Raw genomic sequence first — 10,567 nt, forward strand, 5'->3', positions numbered from 1 at the left:
AAGGAGACATCGCAGTTGGGACAGAGCACTCAAATGGGTGTGCTTCAGTCATTTTCTGACGCTACGATAGACACCAACAGCGTGATTTCTTCCCGTTTTTGATGGATATGATGGGAGAGGTTGCTTCATTTTTTTATTTTATTTTTTGTTTTTATTTTTTCAACTGTGAAATGGTTTGAAAACTATATTAAGAATAGGCTTTTTGGAGACTGGGGTCAGAATCAGCAGAAACAATACATCTCTAATGAAACTTCTGTAAGCCATCTCGATACAAATTGGTCTTTTCATTTACATTTCACTACAGATGTCAAGGAAAGCACAGTTCCTTCTAAAGCATCCTAATGTATGTAAACCATTGCGGGAAGCAGAACGTGCAAAGCCTAGGAGACTGCAGATGGAGAGAAAAGGCTCCTGATTTCATAAAAATAACAAAACCTGTTTTAACATATTGTGCATTAAATATTGTTCATTTGCATACTTTCTATGGCTAGGTTATAAAAGCCCACCATGTGGTGGACTTGTTGGAAGTCTGAAAAGATATTCTTTCTCCAAATGGAGATGTGTTAGTGGAAGCTGCTGCTTAATTAGAAAACAAAAATAACTAGTTTCCTCTAAGGGGTTGTTTTTTTGGGGGTTTTTTTGTTTTGTTTTTTTTTAATTTTGTAGGTTTTTAGAGTCTGGGTTTTTCGTTGTTTACATAAAATTCAATAGAATTAGGAAGGGAAACATAGGTGCAATCACTGCAAATTCTGCTAACTGGGGTTCGGTGTTTTACAACATTCTGCCTGCTTGGAACCGGCAGCAGCAGGGACTCCTCCATCTCGAGTTTCCAGCAGATAGCCAGGCAGATTGTAAAGTACCTCTTACTTTTTTTTTTTTTTTTGTATCGTCTTTATATAGAATTGTGTAATTTTAGGTGTATCGTATATAGCGTATCTGTGGCTGAAACATTGGGTAGTACAAATGTACAGTACCACAAATTAAAATAAGAAATTGCTCTCAGAAAAGTAAATAGAAGAATGTGCAAAAAGAGAAGGAAAAATCAGCGTACGTGGGCTGGGAGCCTTACGTACACACGTGCTGTCAGGGTTTGGAGAGGGATGGAGTGAGACGTGTTTTCGGAAGGAGAATCCGGCTTCGGACAAGTCTCATCTGTCGCCAAAGCGGGAAGGGTTTTGAAGATTAAGGTTGGCAGGTCCAAATCAAGCTGCAAGTTTATAAGCTGCCAACGTGGCAGGCGGGGGGGAGGCGGACGGCGGGGAGCTGGTGTGCTGCTGCCTTCTGGGGGGTTCGCAGGGGGAATGGGAGCAGCCCAGGCAGATGGCTTTAGCGCTTCTCTGGGTGGAGAAGGGTGCAAATGAAAGGGGGAGGTGGTGAATCTTAGTTTGAGGAGTATGGTAAGAAAAAGCAGTTTTCAGCAGAATTGAAGGGGGAAACACCTTTTGCAACCTGCATGGAGATCCATTCACATCTAGCCGAGCTGCAGGCTGTCTTGTCATTTGTCATCTGCTTTTCTGCAACCCAGCTTGCTCCTGGCTGGCTGTCACAGCGTGGGTGTCCTCTGAGCATGGGCAGGTACCACCCCAGGGCCTGGCAGATCCAACCCCCCACCCCCAGGGGAATCCCTCCTGGACCCAAAGAGGATGCTCTGGGCTGGGGAGCTCCACCCCAAATTTCCCAGGAGGTTGGTGTGTCCGTGCACATCTTTCAGGTGCCAGGGTTTGGAGACCCAAGGGGGGACTTGCACACTGGGTGGTGGCAGGAGCCTTTGGTGCTTCGAACCTCGAACATCCCAGTTGATACAAGCTTCGCAAATCTTAACCTTAATTAGGCATCCCATCTCAGTTCTTCTCATGAACGTATGCAAATCTAGAGGACCAGGGTAAAGTCTTCCTTAAGGGATTATTGGAAGAATTTCTTTTATATTGAAGCAATTCTTCTATAATTAAGCTCAGAAACAGGGGGTGATCATGCCTGCAAGGCAGCTATTCCTTTTGCACTCTGCGATTTAGCTTGGGGCGTGAGGTTTGCACAGCAGATGGGAAGTGACCGGTGTCTGATGAAGTTAACAAGGTAGAGTTGTCCTGGTCCGTGGGAGCTCCACTATCCACACAGAGAGAAAGAATGACTTCTGGAGAAACCAGAGTGCAAAGTGGTATAATTAAAGGCTTATTCCAAAAAGCATATGTGCAAGGGAACTGAACTGGCCTTGCAAAGCCCGTGTTGATGACGGCGTATTTTGCGGTGAACGCCTGACTGGGTGAGCTCAGTGATATTCCTCCAGCGCAGGGCTTGTATGTGGTGAACATGGGAATATTCATCATTAAAGTGTCCTAATGGGGGTTTTACTTAAACCAGACGATGGAGAGAAAATGAAGGTCCACCTGGAGTAGTGGTGGTAGCGGACAGCTTACGGAGCAGAAGTGGGGACCCAGCCGCAGCCTTTGGCAGCAGTGGTTGGGGAATTTCTCCCCAGCCTATTTGGGAGGAAGCTTTTTGTTGCCTTCTTGGGGTGCTTGTGCTTGTAAAGAGACCGTACCCTGAAGCCCAGAGCATATAGTGCCGATGGTTTAGCATAAGTGCTGGCCTGAAGTAGAACTGTGACTACATGAAGTGCCTGGGAGTCTTTGTGCAGGAGCCTCTAGACAAGGAAAATGCCTTTTTTCCCACTTGTATGAATTAAACAATGTTGTTATCACCTGATAGCAGCGTCTGGTTTAGCGCTGGCAAGCCTGACTGTGTTAATTTTCTCTTTTTTTCCCCCTCGTCCCTTCTCCGCAGCAGCAGCAGGAGATGCTGGCCATGAAGCATCAGCAGGAGCTGTTGGAGCACCAGAGGAAGCTGGAGCAGCACCGGCAAGAGCAGGAGCTGGAGAAGCAGCACCGAGAGCAGAAACTTCAGCAGCTCAAAAACAAAGAGAAAGGAAAAGAAAGTAAGTAGCAAAAGCTCACTTGTTTCAGCGATGACAGGTAGAGGAGATGAATGGAAGCCATCAAGCAGCTTTATAAAGCTGGAGAAACCTTCATGGTGGCCTCTCTACAGAGCTTGGCTGCACCGGGAGCTTATGTAAACTGTTAGGAGGTATTGAGGGTAAGAGAGAAATGTATTTCTGTGCTTTATCTTCATTTTTGTCTTCCTGAATGCCATTTTAGCATTTTTCAAAAGGAAGCGTATCGTCTCTTTACTTGATTTAACATTTTTTGAAGTATTTTTGGTAGCATTCCTAATGGAGGCAGAATATTAAGCCCATAAAATACACCAGATGCATGCTGCATTTCTTTCTCTTTTTACTTTCTTAATTTCACTCTTTTAAGATGTAGCCGAGCTCTCAGTTCTTAGCTTTAAAATGTTTTCATTCAGAAAGTACTTCTTTCATGAGGTTACAGATTGTGGTTGGCTTTCCCACGTGTCATTATTCACTTCACAAGATTCAGTGAAATGATTATGGCCTCACAATTTCCCTTATCAAAGACACTTTGGTTGCTTGTTTGGTTTTCTTTTAGAAGTGAATGGAAGGAAAAATACCTCGCCAAGTTGTACTATCAACTCGTTAGGTCTTCATTTCAAATGAAAGAAAGAAGCCAGTGATGGAAGGAGCAGAGAGGGCTGAAGGGTGTCAGGAGATGGGATGCTGTCTGGGGACCAGGAACGAGATAAAGCTCCAAGAAGATTTTTTCTAGTAGGAAAGGATGGGGGGTCTAGGAGACTAAAAAAATTATCTGAATCATAGAATCATTAAGGTTGGAAAAGACCTCAGGGATCATCAGGTCCAACTGTCAACCCAACCCACTAACCCATATCCCTCAGCACCACATCTACACGTTTCTTGAACCCCTCCAGGGATGGTGACTCCACCACTTCCCTGGGCAGCCTGTTCCAGTGCCTGAGCACTCTTTCAGGTTGAATTCCCCACTCCCTGCATGTGCGTCTGGCAGTGGCAGATTTTAAGCTGCAGCCAAAGTGAGGGAACGCACAGACCTACCCCAATACCTTCGCAAAGCGGTTTGTAGGAGGTGCAACGTGTCTGTGTGTCTTTGCTTTGGGTTTCGCTCATTTAAAATACTAGGAGAGAGACCAAAGTGTCAGAATCTACTTAAAAGAAGCAAATTAACCTTCAGGAGTGAGGAAAGGTGATGATCATGCAGGTTGGCTGCTGTGCTGCCCAGTTGGCTGCCACGTGCGATGGTTTCCGTTGTCCTCTGGCTGCGTTGTGTTCTTTATCAAAGTAAAGGTGGTCTGTTCGAACTAAATGAAAGCTAGAAGTAGTTCCACTTCACGCTGTGGTTCTCATCAACTGTTGATAATTAATCAGTGGTTTGACTGTTCTCATTAAAGTCATTTGCAAATAAAGAAAAATGCCTGAATCTCTGTAAAATGGCAATAGCATCGAAGCACCTTTTGGTTGAAACACATAGGTGTAGGGGAAAAAACGGAATTTGGGGATGTTAAGTTGAAGAACCTGTTCCCATGGCTACAGTTTTATTTTTAAATTACTTTTTATTTAAGAAGCACTATGGTGTATAATCATTATAGCACCTTAGCTTTTAAGAATACTAAAGTTATTTTTCTCCCATCAGAAAATTTTGTGAAGCGCAACAGAGCTAAAATTGTCCTGATCTAAAATATGAAGAGTGTGTAATAGATGTAGAGTAGATTTTATTCTCCCTCCTTCCTCCATCACTGTAAGCGAAAACATATTGGTTTTGTACCTTTTAGAAGGCAAACCACAAATCAGTTTGGATTAACATAATATCAGCTCCTTGGGTTTTCATCTCGGGAGCTGTAACCTGTCTCTCATGAACTGATGTCTGCTATCATAAAGCTTTGGATCAAAAGCATGACTTTCACGAAAGGAAGAAAAATGTATATGAAAGTAAAGGTGGGCTTTGTGCAGGGTAAGGAGCGATAGTTGGTTGTCTTGTCTTTCCACTGTTAGGACTGAACCTAGAACTGATCCTACTCATTGATGTTTCCAGACACTTCTGGCGATGGACCGTTCAGTCCCTTGTGCTGGGGAAGCCTTGGACCATGGCTGGTCTTAGACTTTGTCCTACAGTTTGGCCGCCTGTGCTCAGCCCATGCTCTAAGGGCTTTCTCCCGTTAATTTCCATTTATTCTGCTCCTCTGCTCTTGCGTTGTGCAACCTCCTCCTTCCTGCAGGAGCCTCATCCTGCTCCTGCCCTCCCTTATCCTATCTTCAGATCCGGTTTGATCCTGGGACAATATGTCACTCGGCTTCATCTCTGCAGTAGGAGCCTGGCTCAGTCTTTGGGCTCTTCAGAGCCATCCTGCCTGTGGTACTTTGCTCAGTGTGGCTCTCTCCTGTTTGCAGGCTTTATCAATCTGCTTTTTGCTCCCTCGTAGACACTCATGCCCTCTGAATCGAGGAGCCCAGCAAGCATGCTTCAAGGCTTTCATTCCCCCCCCCCCCCACCTTACCAGTGCTGCTGCATGAGCTTTTACTCTCCAGTTCCTTCCCTCTCGTCCTCCCTTCGCTCTGCCGTGCCTTCTGCTTCCTTTGGGGTTGAGTGTCTTGCTTCCTGCCCATGGATTTACTCCATACGTCCAGGCTTTTGATGTCTGACTTTTGCTCTTGTCCTCTTTGCTCGTACCCCCGCGTGGTGTACACTATCACATATGTGACACGTTGTCCTTTTCTGCCGTTGTGTCCTCTTTGACGTCTTCCCTGGATATTGCAGTGTTTCTGCCTGTAACGATGGGACTGGCTCCAGAATAACCCAGTATAGTGTATTCAAAGTGAGTTAGGTTGTTTTTTTTTCTTCTGATGTTTCAACTCAAGGGTCAAGACCTGAGTAATGGTCAGAAAATCTTGCGTGACAGCTTGGTCCATGGCTCCAGCATTGCCCAGGGAAGGGAAAGCCAACACATTTTTATCTTCTTAAGCATATATAGGGCCTTTCAGCTTCAAATTAAGGAGGACAACATGCCAAGAGAGCTCTTGTAAACCTCAAGATCCAAAAATGTTTAGCTTCAGGTCTTCACAGATAATACCAGATTTATCTAAAACTGACAGAACACAGCCACGATTGATTGTTTTAAAGATGCTAATAGATTCAAGATGACACTTTTTGGAGAGAGAAAGCCTTTAAGCCTGAATTTCTCACCTATTCTGGTTGAGCCACGTGGCTTGCTGCACTCCTGTGAATTTGTCTCAAGCTCCTCAGTTGAACTTCACATTGGGGTACATGCCAAACCGACGTTTGTAGAGCTAGCGAGAAAGGCAGGGCTTCCAAAAAGTGAATTTTCAAGCTTTTCAACGCCACTTCAGTGGTTGAACAGTATTACATCTTCACGCAGTGCTTTACAGAAACAGTTTTCTTCTCCTGGGGAGATACACACAATTATTTCTCCGGTCTGTCAAATGTCATTGTTGAGCAGGATCCAGGAGACAAAAGATCACCCTGTCGTATTTTAAGTTTTTATTCCCAGTAGGGCAGACAGTTTTCCTGGCTTTTCCATTTTCTTGTAGCCCAGATATTTTTTCCTTTGGAATTCTCTGCTTTACGCCGTGGTATAGATGAAGCATCATTTTCCACATGTTCTGCTTGCCAAACTTTCTATGCATTACTCCATCAGGAAGTCTGCCTGTGAAGCTCTTCTGTCAACCGAATGAGAATTTTAATCCATCATCGCAGTAAAACAGACTGGTCTCTATTGTGGAGGAAATAATGATTAGAAATTACACAGTTGACATTTTAACTCTACGCTACAAAATTACTGACTTTCTTCTTTAAATGTTATATTTTCTATTTGAAGAAATGGATTGCACACATGTAAATGAATTGGAATATTATGTAGGTCTTATTGCACACAGATACTTTGGAACAAAGAAGTCCCTATTTATGAGAGTTTTCAAGACAAAATCTACATATGAGACATTCATCTCGTTCCCGTTCTGCTTGCAGATGTGACATTTAAAAACTTGAGTGTACACAAGACCCTTTTTCTTAAATACCTTTGATTAAAAGAAAGCTGGAATACCTAGTACAAGTGCTTTATTCTAAGTGTACTTTTATGCAAGTGTAAAAATCCTCTTCAGAAATCTTTTATCGTGAAATTATAAATCTCTGATCAAATTTCTGTTTTCAAACATAAGTTGTGATTATATGCAAAGCTAAAGAAAAAAAAAGAAAAAGCAGTAGAGCTCCTTACTGGAGGCGCTTTGTTCTTTTCTCTTTGAAAAAAAAGTTCTTCTTTTGGACTGGAAATCAAAGATTTCATTCTGAATCTTTTTAGAAATTTAAATTCTTTAAAGTGTGTGAATTGATTAAATAACCTTTTTTTTTCTTTTTGACATTTCAGGTGCAGTGGCAAGCACAGAAGTAAAGATGAAATTACAAGAATTTGTCTTAAATAAGAAGAAGGCTTTGGCACACCGGAATCTCAACCACTGTATATCCAGTGATCCCCGCTTCTGGTATGGGTAAGTGGTACTTCCCCACAGTTGGGAGTTTTGTTTGTTTGGCTGTTCTCTGTAAACTGATGGAAATGTTAAGTGTGTCCTGTCTGCACTTCTAATCACAGTTGCCCCAACACCTACGTTTTCAGCTGAACATTTTCAACTGTTGGTCTCCTAGAACACCCAAATGTCATGGGGAGTGAGAAGGTAACAGCTGATGTTATAAAGGTATGGGAGCAAAGAGCAACTTCTTCCGTTAGTTCTGGTGCACCAAACAGCACATGCAAGCAGTGGCATTATAAACTAGGCACAGGGTTCGTATCTGGAAATTCACTTCTTCACTGTATAAAAGAAAATCAGAAATTTTGAGGTGATTTGAAAACTCACTGCTATAACATTGTGAATATCTATATTAAAAGAAAAAAAAAAGGGGAAAAATTAAAAAGGATGTTTCGGATATTGTCTTTTGTGACCATCAAATGAATGAAATTTTGAATGACAGAAGTCAAGGAAATTTTGCCGTGGAATTTGTGTTCAAATTGAGTATCTGACAGTATTTTAAGACTTAAAAAATAAACGTGTACAGGGATGATGAGGTCATAGCCAGAAGATGTTTCCAAATTCAGGGGACTAAAGTGAAATTCAAATTGAAAGATATCCCAGCTATGAGCCAGGACAGAAATGGTGAAGTGTAGTTAGCAGCAAAATTCAAACATTTTTCCACTGGGGCGAGATTGAGCAGTTTTAATACATCTCTGAAAATCTGAGACTTGAGAATTGTATGGTTATGGCACTGGTTAAAGTAGTGAAATGTTAGATTAGGTAAAGATAGTTAAGGCTCACTAGGTCAGTATCAAGGACAGTAGAAGAAATAGGAGAAACTGCATATCAGTCAAGGCAACATAAATATCTTTTTTAGATAACTGATTTTCCACTGTTCTTAATTGAGACTCACCAAGAAATGTGAGGACTTTATTGAAGGTGGTTGAAGACTCTTCGAACAACTATGTTCTCCATTTTTTTCCAGTTACAATGCCTGTTAATGCAAAAATGGTATAAAGTCAATTATAAATAAAGATAGAAAATCTGTCTTCCAAAACCTTTGATCCTTTGGCCCTGGAGAAACCTGGCATAGAATTTCCATGACGAGTGAATTTAGAAAAGAGAAAAATAAAATGAGGAGTGGTCAGAATTCCTTATGTTTTGCACAGTTTTCAATGAATTGCTTTTTTCACCGCAAATGCAGTGTACCGAGCTGAATGGAAGAGCAGCGGTCTGTAATACCCCTGGACATCGCAGGGCCAAGGGAGATGCAGGAGGTTGTTCAGCCAAGTCGTGTTTAAGGTTCCACTATGTTTCCTGCTTCGTTTTAAGCTAATGCTGAGAACTTATTTAGATTTATTGTGGCGTACGTTGATCAAAACATCCCTTTCCTATGATGCTCCAGGGATGCCAACAGGTAGAGACAACATGCCAACTGTTGCTCAAGGGCCATCCTTTTTCTGCTGGATTTCCCAGCTTGCCATCCCCTCAGCTTCCCTCCCTCTCTTTCCTGGGGGGGAGAGGATTGGTATTTTGGTTTCTAACACAAGATGTGAAGAGGGAAGAGCCTTGAAGGCCTCACCAATCTTTCGAAGGGTCCATCTCGGTGATGAGTTGCAGGCAGGCAGGAGCTGGTCCGGCTCAGCCTTCGAGGAGGGTGGATGGCAGCGGGGCTGCGTGACTGGAGGGTGGAGGATTGTTACATCAGTTGTTCAGGCAGAAGTTGAAGATTTTTTTGTTTCCATTCTATTTGAAAAAATACTTTTTTCTGAAAAAAAAAAGAGAAAACCTTTCAATGACATATTAGTATTTATTTATATGGCATCTCATAGGTTACCAATTCGATTATAGAGATATTTATGTACACGCGTACTTCTAATGTGATTCAGTTGGAGGGTGTTTGGATTTAACACGCGCAAGTGAGGCTTGCAGAAGATAGACTCGATGCTCCTACTGTGAGCAGGCAAGCCAATTAAGTGGTAACAGATGCTGAAATAGTCTTTTAAATGACACGCCTGCTTTTAAAGCACTTCCTTTGGTCTTATTAAGGCTTGTGAATTCCTTTTTTAAAAAAAAAAAAAGTTGAAAGCTGTCCTTGGAAAAAACAGATCTCCTAAGAGTATTGAGCACTGCAGCTGTTCTGCATCGATGGCTGTGATATGAAATATCATCCACTGACATGTGAAATACCTTTGGGCCAGGCTTCGGTGGTCCACTGAGATGTCCAGGTGCTTTGCCTTCAGTATCTTGTATCTGTGTAAACTTCATTCAAGACTGTTGGTTGCTGCTGCAGGACCACTGAGTGTTTCTGTCGGTGAATATTTCCTAAATAATCACTGATGGTAAGGGATGTTGTCACACCAACATGTGCTGATCAACCCTGGAGATGAAGAGGGACCAGTTTTAGAGGTTTTGCAGAGTGTAGTCGTAGTCCAAAGGATGTATTAAATGTAAGAGAGGAGCTCAGTGATGTTTCTTGAAGGCTTTCACAGAGGTCTTGCTCTGTCTTTAGCTCCATGGTGCGCAAGTAAACTCTGTTTTAATATGTACAGCTCCAGTCTATATGTCATTGTTTAGAATAGCTTAGTGCACTATAATTTTCAGATTACTTTGATGACAGGCAACAACAGAAGAGGTTCTTTTGAATTTCATTGTCAGCCTGTCCCTCCAGTGGATTCTGAACCCGCCGGACAGCCCTGCTCCCAGGAGGTTTTGCTCTTTAAAATACTTAACAGGAATAAGAGAGGCTTAGCAGGAACACAGACAGAGTGCCGCCTCGGGGTTAGCAAACAGGGCTATTATTTCCCTAGGAAGTTGTCAGCAACGTGCTTGGGAAGTAGCCACTCAGTGCGGGAGCAGTCACGGAAAGGAGTTGGAGTGTTTGCATGGTAAGGAGGTGGAGAGAGATGATTACACACTCGGTTATTCCAGTGTACATAGGTGTCTGCAGTCGCTGTACACAGAACATTCTAGCACGGATACATACGTTTGAATATATATTCCATTTACATTGCGTGAATATGTTTGAAATATCATGTGTGCCTCACTGCGCGCATGCGGTTCTGAAGGACCTCGGCGCTCGAGGAACAGCGTTGTGTGGAGGTA

At 42.7% G+C, this 10,567-nt stretch overlaps 1 protein-coding gene across 1 annotated transcript in view; it reads left to right on the forward strand.

The window, feature by feature from the left end:
• The window catches only part of HDAC4 (histone deacetylase 4), a gene marked incomplete at its 3' end in the record, with an annotated part of 179,911 nt that overhangs the window by 123,858 nt on the left and 45,486 nt on the right, over positions 1-10,567 (forward strand). The window contains exons 4-5 of the mRNA XM_010077006.1: positions 2,785-2,932; positions 7,324-7,444. Coding sequence (XP_010075308.1) covers positions 2,785-2,932; positions 7,324-7,444 — 269 coding nt within the window. The remainder of the gene's footprint in view (positions 1-2,784; positions 2,933-7,323; positions 7,445-10,567) is intronic.

This window comes from Pterocles gutturalis, unplaced genomic scaffold (genome assembly GCF_000699245.1).
Source record: "Pterocles gutturalis isolate BGI_N339 unplaced genomic scaffold, ASM69924v1 scaffold13278, whole genome shotgun sequence".
In the NCBI taxonomy this organism is placed as follows: domain Eukaryota; kingdom Metazoa; phylum Chordata; class Aves; order Pterocliformes; family Pteroclidae; genus Pterocles; species Pterocles gutturalis.